Source organism: Nerophis lumbriciformis, linkage group LG07, assembly GCF_033978685.3.
Source record: "Nerophis lumbriciformis linkage group LG07, RoL_Nlum_v2.1, whole genome shotgun sequence".
In the NCBI taxonomy this organism is placed as follows: domain Eukaryota; kingdom Metazoa; phylum Chordata; class Actinopteri; order Syngnathiformes; family Syngnathidae; genus Nerophis; species Nerophis lumbriciformis.
The window spans coordinates 35617047-35633595 of NC_084554.2; the positions used below are offsets into that span (position 1 = coordinate 35617047).

Sequence of the window (16549 nt, forward strand, 5' to 3'; positions counted from 1 at the left end):
TGACACCCGAGTAGCCTGGGGAAGTACTTTAGCAGGAGCATGGAAAATAATGAATAATTCACACTAGCTACCATGATACTGCAGGAAAAACTCAAGTGCAAGATGCTCACAGTGGTCACAACATTAGGAACCCCTGCATAAAAGCCAGGTTAATAACAAAACTCACCTGGACGAGTTGTTTTATGCCACAGCAACACTAGGACAAAAGATAACAGTTGAACGTGACGCAAGCATCTGTAATCTCTACCCACAACTTGCAAGCTTCATCGACTTTAAAAGGAAAAAAAAAACAGTTTCCAAATTAATATTTCAGGGGTGTTTTTCCTACTTGGTTAATCAATGATAGCGTAGCAAGAGCCGTGTTAATTTCCACAAGCTCACATTTGACAGAGCGGCCTTTGAGATGAAAAAATGTTGCATCAGTTTGCCCAATATGCTAATAGGATTTTGTGAACGTTTTCACTTCCACTTTCAGAGTTGGCTGAGGACGGAAATGCAGTCGACTTTTGCAGACAACTGCTGCTGCTGCGGTGCAAAGCTCAAATGCATTCTGCAGAAGGCAGAGAATACACATCAAATAAAATCATAAAACATACTGACATATATAGTGGACAGTTACATAATGTCGAGGCACCTCTTGGGAACACATTTGCAATGTACTTTTACTGTAAAAGTACTGTACTCACCACGTAACACTTTGCAAGTACCTCAAAGGACTTGAAATTAAATTTTAACCGCAAATACATTTGGTGGTACCTGTTAATCGTTTATAAACACATAACACGCACCTGGTCTGCCAGAGAGTAAGAAGGGGTACCAAAAGGAATTGGTGTTGCCAACTTAGCAGCTCTGTAGTTATATTTAGCGAGTAATCAGACCCTATAGACACTCTTTTACAAAACCTCCACTAGCAACAAATAAATGAATGTCGTTCAAAACATCAAAATACTACTAAAATCTAAAATCAGTGTGTGAATGGGTGTGTGAATGGGTGAATGCGGAAATAGAGTCAAAGCACTTTGAGTACCTTGAAGGTAGAAAAGCGCTATACAAGTATAACCCATTTACCATTTAAAAATGGTTTACCTTGGAACATGTGGCCTTTACTCACAAGTAATTTATCAACTGAAATAATCTATCATTTGAACTGGGTTATGTATAATTCTAATCAATATATTTAAATATATGTCTACCACCTTGCTTGCAATTTGGAAATCCCCCGCTTAAGTCCCCCAGTCCTTCAGAAACACCACTGGCTCCCCGTTCCTCACCGGATCCACTTTAAAATCCTCCTCCTCACCCACAAAGCCCTCCACAACCAGGCCCCCTGCTACCTCACCAACCTGCTTCACGCAGCCTCCGCTCCTCTGATGCCAACCTCCTCTCCCCACCACTCAGAACCAAGCTCCGGACCTGGGGTGATAGAGCCTTCTCCATCGCTGCTCCCACCCTCTGGAACTCTCTTCCCAAACCCATCTGTGACTGCTCAGACCTTCAAAAGCCTTCTCAAAATACACCTATTCAGATCTGCTTTTAACCAGTGATTAGTGTTCTGTGCCCTGTCTTGTAAATGTCCTGTATTATTATGTATTTTACAATGTACTGCTTTTATATTTCCTGTATTTTATATTATTACTTTGAACTGCTTTATATTTAAAAAAAATTTATCCTGTAAAGCGTCTTTGAGTACTCTGAAAAGCGCTATACCAAATAAAATGTATTATTATTATTATTATTAAATACAATTTTATGCTTCAAAATGGTGTAAACTCAATTTGTCAAAATAGTACATACTAGTAAAAACTTTTAATTTTTTTTCCACAAATGTTGGTCTTTCCACAGTACCAGAATCCATTTTAAAACAACTTCCATCCAGTTTACTAGGACACAAACACATCAAAACAAACCCCAAGCAGCTAAATCCTCATCATCATGATTATTTTAAATCATCCCAGCTGTCACAGTGTGCTGCTTGTAAACTCGTCCAATACATAAAGTTTGTTTGGAAGTGTAAAATTAATAGGATTAGTTATTACATTTTGCAGGCATCGGACTGTGTTGGTAAAATGAGGTCAATTTTATCACATGCAAACGGGAGCAAAAACGAGGCGATATGTCGTTAAAAATATAACCACTTAACGGCTAATTTGGCGTGAATGTAATATTTAAAGCTTTAATGAAGGAATAATTAAAAATGTGCATCACTAGTTAAAAATGGGATGTGGCCGGAAAACCGCTCGTGATTCATCGTTTATTTGACCCGCGGCCATACAATTGTGAGCATTGAATGAATGGCAACCGGTGCGTGGCTAAACAACAACTTTATTATCATTTGCCGGTATGGGGATTGAAGTTGTTTGTCTTACCTCGTCACTAGCGGAGAGACGCGGCTGGACGACACGCTTTTAAAGGAAGGCAGCGGCGGTCAGAGCTCCTCCGAGCACAAGAAGAAAAGCCATTTGCCATTTCCGGGTTAGTGATTGAGCGTCATCGGCGTCAAGCCCACAAGGGGGGCTCGTTTTGTTCAACTCGACACCGAGGACCTCACCTTGTACCATTACTCAACGTAACTCCGCCCCCCTGTCTAGACCATTATGGCCTACTAGACACACTCCTCTATTTGCATCATGGCTTCCGTACATTACACCAGGGGTCACCAACCCCTGGTCCGGGGACCAGTACCGGGCCGCACAGAAACATTAATACATTTATAAACTACCACATTTCTCCGACTTAACTTTTGCCTGTCCCACTAAACACACCAATACGCTTGTTAACAGATGTATATTACAACTCCTTTGTTATTGCTAGGGGCGTCACTAGCTTTTAAGGACAGGGGGGGCTTAGCCCCCAGGAGATGCACAGGATGCGAGCGAACGTACACAAGCACACAACTTCACAAACGGCTAACAAAGACTTAGAAATTATTCATTGTTATTATTATTATTCTTTAAAAATGCACGGGACGAAATGAAATGCTCCCCGGGACGATGGCTTTTAACCATTTTTTTCTTTTTCTTTTCATGTATTTATTCATTTTACATTTTATATTAAATGTCTTGGTTTTTCCTACCTCTGAAAATCTTATGAAATGTTTAACAAACCATCCTATAATAATACAACAGCTATTAATGTAACAATACAATAAAACAAATATATTTAATGATGTTTTTGTCATTATTTTAACAATAGGCTAATGTATATTACTTTATATAGATTCTACAAGAAACACAAAACTTAAAAACTAAATTATTTACAATTGCACACACAAGGTTTCGTGCAGCTTCACTCAGTGTAAAGGAAGATAATGTGCTTCGTACACCTACAGGACCGCAAGCAAGGTCGCAGAGAATATGCGGACTGGAATTTGAATGATGTGAGCATTTTCTATATGAACAAGTGGAATGGATTGGATACCGACGCACTAAAGGGGCTCTCTACCTTACGCTATGAAGTGAGGGGAAACTGAGTGAATAATAACAGGTTATATGATTATTTATTTAAACTCATATTCGGGCCACTTTCTAATGAATATGTCGGCATGCATTTGTAAAAAAAAATTAAAAAAATATATAACACCAAATTATTTAGGGGGGCTTAAGAACATTTTAGGGGGGCTTGAGCCCCCCTAAAATAGGCCTAACAACGCCAATGGTTATTGCACATGGGACAATGCACATTAATGAACATATAAAATGTTAATGTGCCAGATTGTAGCCAAAGTTATGGTGGTTTGATTTTTCATGCTCATTTTTTTGGCTGTTTTTATTTGCCACATGAGGAAAGCCGGTCCGTGAAAATAATGCATATATTAAACCGGTCCCTGTTCGAAAAAAAAAAAAAGGTTGGGGACCCCTGCAATACACTACTGTTCAACTAGTGCAGGGGTCGGCAACCCAAAATGTTGAAAGAGCCATTTTGGACCAAAAATACAAAAACAAATCTGTCTGGAGCCGCAAAAAATTAAAAGCCATATTACATACAGATAGTGTGTCATGGAATTAAGAGGACTTAAAGGAAACTAAATGACCTCAAATATAGCTACAAATGAGGCATAATGATGCAATATGTACATATAGCTAGCCTAAATAGCCTGTTAGCATCGATTAGCTTGCAGTCACGCAGTGACCAAATATGTCTGATTAGCACTCCACACAAGTCAATAACATCAACAAAACTCACCTTTCATGCACAACCTTAAAAGTTTGGTGCACAACATGAGACAGAAAAAGAAGTGGCATAAAACACGTCCTAGAAAGTCAGAGAAAGTTATACATGTAAACAAACTACGGTGAGTTCAAGGACCGCCAAAATTAGTAGGACAAAACGGCGCTCGCCAAATACTCGAACCCGTGAAGCATGTTTAATATAAACAGTGTGCTTTGTAACAATTAGGGAGGTTTGTGTCATGTTTGTCCTACTACAGAAACCATATTAAAACAAAAATATATTTTTTTCCCCTCATCTTTTTCCATTTTTCATAAATTTTTTGAAAAAGCTCCAGAGAGCCACTAGGGCAGCGCTAAAGAGCCGCATGCGGCTCTAGAGCCGCGGGTTGCCGACCCCTGAACTAGTGGATTCATTCCACTTTATCTAGAACAGTGGTTCTTAACCTGGGTTCGATCGAACCCTAGTGGTTCGGTGAGTCGGCCTCAGGGGTTCGGCGGAGGTCAAAACACACCCGACTCATCGTGTAAATACAAACTTCTCCCAATCGGCGTATTACGGATACGGCAACAGCTAGTTGACTGATTCGCAGGTGTGTAATTTGTTGTGAGTTTATGCACTGTGTTGGTTTTGTTGTTTGAACAAGGTGATGTTCATGCACGGTTCATTTTATGCACCAGTAAAAAAACATGGTAACACTTTAGTATGGGGAACATATTCACCATTAATTAGTTGCTTATTAACATGCAAATTAGTAACATATTGGCTCTTAACTAGTCATTATTAAGTACTTATTAATGCCTTATTTGGCATGGCCTTATTATAACCCTAACCCTCTAACCCTGGCCCTAACCCTCTAACCCTAACCAAATAACTCTAAATTAAGTCTTTATTACTTAGAATATGTTCCCCTAGTGTCCACATACCTCTAAATTAAGTCTTGTTACTTAAAATATGTTCCCCATACTAAAGTGTTACCAAAAATATATAACTTTGTCTTGAATTTGAAAAAAAAAACATTTTATTTTTCACTAAAGAAGGGTTCGGTGAATGCGCATATGAAACTGGTGGGGTTCGGTACCTCCAACAAGGTTAAGAACCACTGATCTAGAACATACTTCTTGATAGGGAGCGCTATAGTAACCTTGTGTGTCCCGTCGGTTTTATGACAAAATGTGTGCACTTTTAAATAACATCACGTTTTTTCTACTTGATATCAAAAAAAGGGACCTCATTAGGAGACATTAGTAGGTGTACCTATTAGTGTTCATTACAGCTGGTAATCATGTCATAGTATTATTGATATTGTTGTAACTGCAGCCCGATAAAGCCTTCTTGCTAAAGTCCATTATAAGAAAAGCTATTACTTTTTCAGTGAAAAACAAAAAAGACATTTCAACAGACTGATTGGGATTAGAGCTAAATGCATCTTTGGAGGCCAATTAGGCATAATTAGGCTGCACACCTGCCCTCAATTATGGCAATAGCATAAAGACGCCACACAGGAGCAACCCTTGATTCAAATCCACAGAGAATACCTGAGTAAGGAGGACACCTGAGACCACAATCTTGCAGACCATCATGGGGAAGGACAAGACCCACGTCAACCTGGTGATCATCGGCCATGTGGACAGCGGCAAGTCCACCACCACGGGCCACCTGGTTTACAAGTGCGGGGGCATTGACCAGCGGAAGCTGGAGAAATTCGAGAAGGCTGCAGCGCAAGTAAAAATAGATGGAGAACTTTACAGCGAATGTGCCTTCTGACCTTTTTTTTTGTGCTTTTTTTTTTTTTTTTTTTTTGTCTAGATGGGGAAGAGTTCCTTCAAATTTGCCTGGGTGCTGGACAAGCTGAAAGCGGAGCGTGAGCGTGGCATCACCATTGACATTTCCCTGCTGAAATTTAACACCCAGAATTACTCAATGACCATTATTGACGCCCCGGGTCACCGTGACTTCATTAAGAACATGATAACGGGCACTTCACAGGTAAAAATGGTCTTAAAACATCTATATATTTGCCTTTTTCCCCTAAAAGCTCATTTTAAACATGTTAAATTTGTATAAAGGGCACTTCACAGGTAAAAATGGTCTTAAAACAGCCTGATGTTTGCATTTTTCCCCTAAAAGCTAATTTTATGTTTCTTGTATCTGATGGGGGGAGCTAAAAATCCGCATCACTTGGTAATACAATTACGCCCTCTACTGGCCATGAGAAGTAAATGACATCAATGTAATCTGGATGCTATGACTGGTTCTCAAACTGTGGTACATGTCTCACTGCTGGTACAAGAGTGATCAAGTGGTACTAAACACTATTTAGCATATTTAAAAACTGTACAAAACATGATAAAGGTAGCAAAATGGTGGTATTAATCTTAGTCTGTCCCAGGCCGACGTAGCCCTCCTGGTGGTGTCGGCTGCAAAGGGAGAGTTCGAGGCGGGCGTGTCTCGCAGTGGCCAGACCAGGGAGCACGCCTTGCTGGCCTACACGCTGGGCGTCAAGCAGATCATCGTGTGCGTCAACAAGATGGACGTGACCGAGCCGCCGTACAGCCAGAAGCGCTTCGACGAGGTGGTCCGGGCCGTGAGCGGCTTCCTCAAGAAGATCGGCTACGACCCGGCCGTCGTGCCATTCATCCCCATCTCGGGGTGGACCGGCGAGAACATGATCACCGCCACTCAGAGGGTAAGCCAAATTGGAAGCGTGTGGCGTTCATGGATGCACTTGAGTCGTGTTGCAGATGCCTTGGTTCCAAGGCTGGAAGGTAAGGCGGCGAGAAGGGAATACGAGTGGGAGAACCCTTCTGGAGGTGCTGGACTCCATCCAACCGCCTGTACGCACCATCAACAAACCCTTACGATTACCTCTGCAAGATGTCTACAAGATAGGAGGTAAGACTGCAAGTTAAAGATTGAGACCCTCACTTAATATTTTTCTCTGCAGGTGTTGGGACCGTTCCAGTGGGAAAGATTGAAACAGGTGTCCTCAAACCTGGCATGACACTGATGTTCTCCCCCGCTAAAGTAACTGCAGAGGTCAAGTCCATTGAGATGCACCACCAGGGTTTGGAGACTGCCCTGCCAGGACACAATGTTGGCTTCAACATTAAGAACGTGTCCGTCAAGAACCTGCGCCGCGGGGACGTTGCTGGCAACGCCCAGCAGGACCCGCCCTCTGACGTCAGCAGCTTTGAGGCCCAGGTTGGTCCTGAACTCATGTGAAATATGCTAAACTATCAAATTTTAGCTTTATTGTAGTGACAATGCAAGTTAAAGTAATATATATTTTTTACAATATTCTTTGAAAAGGCACTTTGAACATGTGCCTTTTTAAAAATAAATAAATAAATAAATAAAATAAAATAAAATTATGCTGGGGACATGGACATTTGGTGCGGTCAGGATTTTTTTTCCATTTTGACTTAGTAATTGTGTGAACGCTACAAGCATTCACACAAGATTCTACACCATGTTTCATCTACTCATTATTTTTATTCTGACACTTGTTGGCTCAGCATAACTTCATGCAATTCACACCATTCAAACTTCAAAATGTTCAGCCTATTCAGGAATCGTTGGGACTTCAAGATTTTTCTAAAAATGTCCAGAATTCCCAGTTTTACGGGACATTTTTCCTATTAAAATTGAATGGGCATTATTTTAACCTATTCAAACCATTCGACCTTAAACATTCCACGTATCCTGGTAATTGAAACAAGCACATTTCCAGGTTCCACAAAATTCCAGAAACTATGGGGAAATCCTGGTTTTCCGAAGCCCTATTTTCAACTTTTGCTGAAGCTTTCAATTTACATTTAACAAATTCTCCCATTCCACGATCTAAACATTTCACATAATCAGGGCAACAAATAGCAATTTTATTTTTCCTAAAATACAGGAATTCCAAAATACCCATTCTCAATTCAAATGGTTACTACGTCAATTTCTAAACCAATTTGGGAAAAATTCAAACCAACCCACTAAACAAGTGTGCTCATATCAATATTTTCAAAAATTCCCGGTATACCAAATTTCCATTGAATTCTCATTCAAATGAATAAAAGCATTTCAACAATTTTAAACCCGATTCTGACATTTCAACCAACACTGCGCTTCCCATATCGAACGCAAAACATGCTTTCCCTTTCCCAAATTTGTTAACTTTCTCCCCATTGACAATGAATGGGAAATATAAAATCGACTGCATATCCCACATTTCTGCTTCTCACCCTGAACATTCAGGCCAGCATGTTCGGAAAATTCCTAAATTACTTTAAGGCTACCAAAAAGTCCATTTTATAATGCCTTTGGAACAGTCTAAACCTCCACCTTCTAAGATTTTTTTAATTTTGACTACTGGCCATTTTAAATTTGTCCACCAGATGGTGCTATATTTTTGCCCATTCAAAGCATGCAGCAAACGTTTTCTGTTGAGCTTTAAGTAGACTTAAAGATCCATGCTCATAAAGGTTACAATGTTAAAGTATTCATTTGGGGGTGTCATTGTACAAGTTTTAAGCAGGCTTTTTGGAGTAAATGCATGTTCAAGTTGAATAATTTATATTTGTCTCAGTATCCAGTTTTTGCTTTAAATATAATTTTATTTGTATCGCACTTGACATTTGAATAGCGAATCTCAAAGTGCTACAGAGTAAAAAAAAATATGAAAGCATTAAAACAAGATGGTAATGTGATAGAAGATGGATGGTAATAAAAAAAACACATCAAAATAAGCTATGCTTTTTAAAAATGTTGGTTTTTTAGCTTTTTTTTTTTTTTTTTTAAATCCAGTCTGGTGTAGGTTAACTGATGTAAACATGGATTTTAAGTGTTAAAGTATCAAAGTTTACTTATAGCCCTTAATCACAAATTTCTCAAAGGGCTGCACTAGCCTGATACAGAGCAGGGCATACAGATAAAACTCTCCTGCCCTTATGTTCAGTGTTATAGATAGCACATTGGTACATTTTTTTAATGTACACTTAACACACCTTAAACTGTTAAGGTTTTAACTTAACTGTTTAAAACCTTTTTATAGCAGTTTTTGGGAAGCATTTTTTTTTTGTCATTGGTAAATGTGTAATAGGGTTTACAAATGTCCGTCCCAGGTGATCATCCTGAACCATCCGGGCAAGATCAAAACGGGCTACTCCCCTGTCCTCGACTGCCACACGGCCCACGTAACCTGTCGCTTCGCCGAGCTCAAGGAGAAGATCGACCGGCGCACGGGGAACAAGCTGGAGGACAGCCCCCAGCTGCTCATGTCTGGGGACAGTGCCACCGTCAAACTGGTCCCCATCAAGCCCATGTGTGTGGAGAGCTTCTTCACCTACCCTCCATTAGGTATGACAACATGTATCTCTTGTTCTTTGTACGTACTGACTTCCATCTGTCAACAGGCCGCTTTGCTGCCAGAGACCTGAAGCAAACTGTGGCTGTGGGTGTCATAAAGTCTGTGGAGAAGGACAACTCCTTCAAACCAAAAGCCCAACAGAGTAAATGAGTTACCAGTGTTCTGGTATAGCATGGCTTGAAAAATCTACTTCTTTTTTTTTTGGTTTTAAGTTATTTGTGTTATGGCAGTGTATTTATGTTAAGCGTTGACTCCAGCAGAAAGTGTATTTTGGTTGAAATGTAGTTGAGCTGCTGGAAATAAAACATTGGAAGAAATTACATTTTGGTTTGTTTGCAATTGTTCCTAAATGTTTATCCTGGTACATCCATCCACTTTCTACCGCTAGTCCCTTTTGGGGTCACGGAGGGTGCTGGAGCCTATCCCAGCTGCATTCTGGCAGAAGGCGGAGTACACCCTGGGCAAGTCGCCACCTCATCGCAGGGCCAACAGACAACATTCACTCACATTCACACACTAGGGCCAATTTAGTGTTTCCAATCAACCTATCCCCAGGTGCATGTTTTTGGAGGTGGGAGGATGCCAGAGTACCCGGAGGCAACCTACGGCGTCACGGACAACTGCCAACTCCACACAAAGGTCCCGAGGATCGAATCCAGGACCTTCGTATTGTGAGGCACATGCACTAACCCCTGTGCCACTGTGCTGCCTATCCTGGTACAATTTAGCCTAAAACCTGTTGTACTAATAGTTATGGCAAAAGGCTTGTAGAAAATATATCTACAATTAAAGCACACTTAAAGCCACCAAAAAACCTTATTGGGAAATGTAATGAACATGCAACTAAAGTTATTTTATTTTGAGAAATCTAAAATGAAATTGATGACAAACTTGCATAATGAAATGTTTTACACAATTGCATTAAAATGTTAAAACCAAGTCAAATTTTAAATTGGGTGTCAATATTATTTTGAAGCTGGTATGCAGCAATGCTAAATATTGTACAGGTCTTTGCTTAAACATGCAATGAATATATAAAATGTGAGCTGGCCTGGGATTTAACTGGTATAGTAATGGTATATAGAAGTCCTAGAATGTAGTAGATATGATTGGATTTAGTAAACTGGGTTGTGTTTATGCAGCATTAGTGTTTGGGAACAAGGGGTAAAACTGATGCTTTTAAGTGACCATGAAACCTATTCAAACGTGTCAGATTAAGCAGTGAGGAACTGTGGATTCTATTTCAAATTTACCCTTTTGAAATAAACTTGCATGTTTGAATCGCAAATGAGTGTAGCAAACATTTTGAGGTATTGGTGTAGAATGTTTTAGCAAGAGTTTAATTTACAATATCTTGCATTATAGGAAAATGAATTACCATAATGTCTGAAGTAAAAGGGCAGAGGCAAGTTGAAGTACAGCACTTTAATGATACAACGGGTTGATTTTGTTCCTAAACATTGAGGACCAGGTGACGTTACATCATGTCTCTTAATCTACAAGTATTGAGTCCAGTCATGTGGAATGATACTAAAATTAAAGCTTGTGTTTTTTTTTTCTTCCTTACAAGACACTCAACTGTGAACACAAGTTGTGAAATGTGTGGAGTTTATTGCTGAAATGTTGAAATACTGCTCCATTCTTAGTAATAGTGGCTTCAGGATGCCTTCTATAGTGGCTCTTCAAACCCTGAGGTGAGCGTCCCGGGCAGTCCAGTCACGCCGTGCATGATGGAAGAGGGGAAGGTCAAAGGTTTAATTTGTGAACCACAGGCTTGGATATTCCACCACACGCTAGCAGCAGGTTTCTATACTGTAAAACAACCAGAACACGTGTACACACAAAGCAAGCAGAAACAGGAAGTACATTTAATGAAGCGTGTGGGGATTGGGGGGGGCTCGTCAGTCAGTCATGAGGTGAACAAGGATGCAAGATTCCTATTTGCCGCTCCCACCAGGACAAATGAATACAGATAAAACTCTCCTGCCCTGATGTTCAATACTCCGGAGAGCGCGTTGGTACATTTTTTTGTATGTACACTTAACACACAAATATATATATTTACATACATTTATATACACAGTAACAGCATTAACGTAGACTTTAGATAAGTGCTGGGGGGAGGGGGTGGCTCGGGTCACGGCCGTGCTATATAATACTAATTATAGGGTGAAGATAATACTGTTGGAGTAAGGATACGCACATTCTTTGTACAGCATGGATGAGCCTTTTTTAATTCTTATTTAACTCACTCTTTGCCACAGGAAGTGTGTTTCTTTTAAGAGCTATTTACAGCAGCTCCTCCACGGAGTGAACAAGATGCGTAGTGCAAAGGCTTTTTATGGGGGCGCCGTCAGTCACTCAGGATGTGCACAAAAGACATAGGGAAGACTCCCTTTCTGTCCGGCTCGCCCTCAACGTGACCGATCTGGAAGCACAAAATAAAAGAGTCATTAAGAGGACGTAAACGGTAGGTAGGTGAATGGCTGGATATTTTGTCATGTTCGTGCCAGGCCACTAACTAGTTAGCGATGTCACTACACACTTTTGAAATTCCTCATGGACATGATACCACCTCTTACCCATCCTTAGCGAGATGATGCCCCCGTGTTTACGTCCACCACTTCATGGCAGCTTTATTTTTATTTGGAAAAAATGTGGGCTTTGCTAAAAATCTTAAAATAAAGCTCTGCCAGCTGTGCATCAATCATCTACAGATATGGAAGCTGTAAATTTGATTTATTTTTTTAACGTGAACAGGCAAAGCTTGCATGTTAAAATGTGAGCCTAATATTGAAGTCCCATCTAAAACTCATTTTGTATACTCTAGCCCAGTGTTTTTCAACCTTTTTTGAGCTAAGGCTTTGAAAAAATGCGGAGGCACACCAACATCAGAAATCATTAAAAAATGAAACTCAGTAGACAGTAAAAAGTCGTTGTCGGAATTGTTGGATATGACTTTAAACCATAACCATAACCTTTAAAGCATAACCAAGCATGCATCACTATAGGTCATGTCTCAAAGTAGGTGTACTGTCACATCACACCGTCACTTATTTGGACCTTTTTGCTGTTTTCCCGTGCGTAGTGTTTTAGTTCTTGTCTTGCGCTCCTATTTTGGTGGCTTTTTCTTTTTTTGGTATTTTCCTGGAGCAGTTTCATGTCTTCCTTTGAGCGATATTCCCCGCATCTACTTTGTTTTAGCAATCAAGAATATTTCAGTTGTTTTCATCCTTCTTTGTGGGGAACATTGCCGATTGTCATGTCATGTTCGGATGTACTTTGTGGACGCCGTCTCTGCTCCACAGTAAGTCTTTGCTGTCGTCGAGCATTCTGTCTTTGTTTACTTTGTAGCCATTTCAGTTTTAGTTTCGTTCTGCATTGGCTTTCCTAAGCTTTAATGCCTTTTCTTAGGGGCACTCCTCTTTTGTTTATTTTTGGTTTAAGCATTAGATACCTTTTTACCTGCACACTGCCTCCCACATTCGCCTGCATATTATGATCACGACAAACCATCGTCGTCTCACACAACGTGTTTCCGACATCTACAAAGCAATTAGCTAGCGGCTGCCACCTACTGATATGGAAGAGTATTACACAGTTACTCTGCCGAGATCGAGACAGCACCGACACTCAACAACGGCACATTATTTGCAGACTATATTTACTGGTTTGCAAAAAATATTTTTGACCCAAATAGGTGAAATTAGATAATCTCCCACGGCACACTAATGTGCCGCGGCACAGTGGTTGAAAAACACTGCTCTAGCCTTTAAATAGACCCCCTTTTAGACCAGTTGATCTGCCGTCTCTTTTTCACGTCACTGTGCTATTTTATATACCGGTATATATATATATCAGTGACGTGCAGTCAGGGGAGGCAGGGCCTCACGTGCCATCATGGAAAGAAAAAAAATTTAAAAAGAAAAAAAATTAATTAAATTGTTATATGTATCCAGTGATTATACTATAAAGTTATTTTCCATTTAACTTCACCAGTTTTAGATTATTTTTATTCAAAATCGCTGAATTTTCACATTTGCCGTTCAAATACTGAGAAGAGACTTGCGGTGAGTCAGCAGCCAGTTGAGCCTCGCCATGGATTACGCAATGACTCGGCTAACTGCTGGCCTGCTGTGCAGTGAGACCGTATTGCTATATGAATTATATTATACATTTCCATAGTTTAGTTAGCTGAGGTATATAATGTACAGTGTATTTTGTCAACAACTGTATGTGTGTAACGTATTTCTTGTGCTGAGCAATCATAAAACGGCTGCAAAAGACGCACTGGGTGAGGCTCGCAGTAATCCCGCCTCCTGGTGGTAGAGGGCGGTAGTGATCCCAGAGATCATTCTTGCGACTACTCGGCTGCAGAATAAGTGACAACAATCAGCAAAAGTTAGCAGCGATCGTTTATTTTTTCCTCTTGCCTGGACTATTAACATGGAGGATTACATATCTAAAATAAAACAGTTTTCTAAACTGGACTTTCAATCGAAGCATGAGGTAATACTTAAAGGAAGATCTCCATCGAGATAGAGACTTTTAAAACTGAAAAAAGATAAGGAAGACTTCTATAAACAAGTTATCGATGCTTTTGTTCAAAAGGAGCAGCGCATGGACTTCATTTATAAGACCATAATAACGTTTTTTTTAATTAAATGTGTTTTTTTGTGTGCTACAGTTTGTATGTGTAAAGTTAAAGTTAAGTTAAAGTACCAATGATTGTCACACACACTAGGTGTGGTGAAATTTGTCCTCTGCATTTGACCCATCCCCTTGATCACTCCCTGGGAGGTGAGGGGAGCAGTGGGCAGCAGCGGCGCCGCGCCCGGGAATCATTTTTGGTGATTTAACCCCCAATTCCAACTCTTGATGCTGAGTGCCAAGCAGGAAAGAATGCTGGTATGAGCTTTTAAACATAACCCGTTAACTGCTGCCAATCAAATGGTAAGTAAGATACTCTTTAGGGTTCATATGTTTGTAAATCTGACTGTGATGAAGTCAGTGCCTCACCAGCCATGAACCTCACCGCACGTCACTGATATATATATGCATACATCCAAAATTGACTGTTGATTTGCTTGCATATTTGTAATCATTAAAATCAATAAAATATATCAATAACAAAAAAATAAGTATGTCAAATGTGTATGGATGTGCATGTTTACACAGCAAAAAAAACTCAATTAAAAGATATTTCGAATGAGGAAGTGCAGAGTACGCATAGCTCGAGCTGTGGCTAGCTCAATGTTGGAAGCAAACATGGCATCCAGTAGTCACCCGCCTTTTGACCAATCAAAAGGGCGTTCGCCAGACTTACCCACCACTCCTGGTCCTCTTCCCCTGTAACGATGATCACCTCGCCCTCCACGAAGGTGAGTTCATCGTCGTTGTCAGCCTGGCAGTCGTAGATGGTCTTCACGCGCCGCGCTTTGCTCTTCCCCTGGAGTGGCCCAAATAAAAGGCTTCTGAATGCATGTGTGTGACGAAATTATCAAACAATACACTATGTACAAGGATGTGTGAGTACCGCGTTGATCTTCCTCGGAAGGGGTACTGGCGTCTCTGAGGTCCCCGGCGGGGTCCCGTTGGTGTCCTCAGTGGTCTGCTGCGGGGACGGCGCCGTGATGGCCGGCTGATTAGGTGACGGCGAGTCTTGAGGATGAGGTTGAGGCGGGGGCGGCGGCTGCGACTGAGGCCTCGTCACTGTGTCGCCCAGAGACGCCCTAGCAGGCGTTTCGCCCGCACCCGGTTTGGGTGGGATGTCGGCCAGGTGAGGTTTTGGAGGGAGGTCTTTGAGCTGCGGTTTGGGCGGCAGGTCTCCCAGCTGGGGTTTAGGCGGGAGGTCAGAGAGCTGCGGCTTGGGAGGGAGCTCTCCAGGCTTCGGCGGGAGTTCGGACGGCTGAGGCTTAGGGGGCAGGTCGCTGGGCTGGGGCCTGTCTGGGGGAGGTGCCTTCTGGGGGGGGTCTGTTGCTGTGGGAGACTTTTGGAAGACCTCTGGGGGAAGGCTAGGTTTATCCATGGATGGGTGGTGGATAGTGTCAATCTTCCGCAACGCCACTGGAGAGAAAAGGACCCCTGCTTAAGCACCGCAAATAAACACTGAAATCATATTAAGCGCACCTTTCTGAGGTAGTTTGGGAAGAACCCTTGGACCAAGTGTGGACTTTGTGTTGCTGGAAGTAGAGCTGCAAAATCAAAGCACCTGATTAGATCTAATGCTCTAATAAAAGCATCTCCTTGGAAATCCATCCACCTTTACACATAAATAATGCACAATATGTGTTATTATTGTGGTGCATTACACTGTTCATGATGCTAACAATATTTTGACCCTGTCACCAAAATATTAGAAATGGTATTACATTTGGAAAGGCTGATTCGTTGATCCAAGTCTTGTAATAGTGCAGGTGTCATCAATCTATCCATCCGGCTATGTTTTCATCCATCTCTGTATCCATCCATGTATCTACGCCAGTGTTTCTTAACCATTGGGCGCCCACTAGAGGGTTGCCAAAAAATATATGTTTTTCAGCTGTGGTCCGCATGGGCCGCAGCGGTACTCAGTTGTAATACACTTTTCCACCACTTGTGACAGTAATGACCATCTCAAACAAACAGAAGAAGTCTGGAACTAAAGAAGAGGGAAGTTTCTTAAGCGCAAAAATTATGACTAAAGTGGTAAAGCTATATTTTCATTTACACTTACATTTTAGTCACAGTTTAGTTAAACATATATATTATTATTATTTATTAATTTAGCAATGCGTAATTCTATGCAAATACATTTTTCATCAGTTTTTGAGTCCCTTCTTGCAGTATATTTGCCTAGTATTTATTTTGTAATTAGCCTGACCTAAGCCTTTGTGATAAATACATGCTTTCATATCATTCTCACAAGGTTTATCCTGTTCAACTGTAAGTGAGTTAAATCTAATTATTAAATCTGATTAAACTCAAGAGTAAAATTACCAATTCAGTGTTAATATTGGAGCGGGTCCCAGTCTCCTCTGTAGTGGA

General features: G+C 40.9%; 3 protein-coding genes across 7 annotated transcripts in view; 1 reads left to right on the forward strand and 2 right to left on the reverse strand.

The window, feature by feature from the left end:
* Positions 1–2503, reverse strand: part of fam49bb (family with sequence similarity 49 member Bb) — a 35314-nt gene extending 32811 nt beyond the window's left edge. Inside the window, exon 1 of the mRNA XM_061965314.1 lies at positions 2367–2503. The gene's annotated coding sequence lies outside the window, so the exon portion shown is untranslated. The remainder of the gene's footprint in view (positions 1–2366) is intronic.
* Positions 2504–5670: 3167 nt separating this feature from the next.
* Positions 5671–9843, forward strand: eef1a1l3 (eukaryotic translation elongation factor 1 alpha 1, like 3). The gene is made up of 7 exons (XM_061965313.2): positions 5671–5892; positions 5977–6156; positions 6560–6856; positions 6912–7062; positions 7115–7371; positions 9279–9513; positions 9570–9843. The coding sequence occupies exons 1-7, from the start codon at positions 5749–5751 to the stop codon at positions 9671–9673; spliced, it is 1368 nt and encodes a 455-aa protein (XP_061821297.1). The 5' UTR covers positions 5671–5748; the 3' UTR covers positions 9674–9843.
* Positions 9844–10933: 1090 nt separating this feature from the next.
* asap1b (ArfGAP with SH3 domain, ankyrin repeat and PH domain 1b) overlaps positions 10934–16549 on the reverse strand; it is a 97662-nt gene continuing 92046 nt past the window's right edge. For all 5 annotated transcript variants that reach the window (XM_061965307.2, XM_061965306.2, XM_061965309.2 and 2 more), the window contains 4 exons: positions 15653–15717; positions 15060–15589; positions 14850–14972; positions 10934–11951 (listed from right to left, as the gene is read on the reverse strand). In XM_061965307.2, coding sequence (XP_061821291.1) covers positions 11877–11951; positions 14850–14972; positions 15060–15589; positions 15653–15717 — 793 coding nt within the window. In that variant the 3' untranslated portion in view covers positions 10934–11876. The remainder of the gene's footprint in view (positions 11952–14849; positions 14973–15059; positions 15590–15652; positions 15718–16549) is intronic.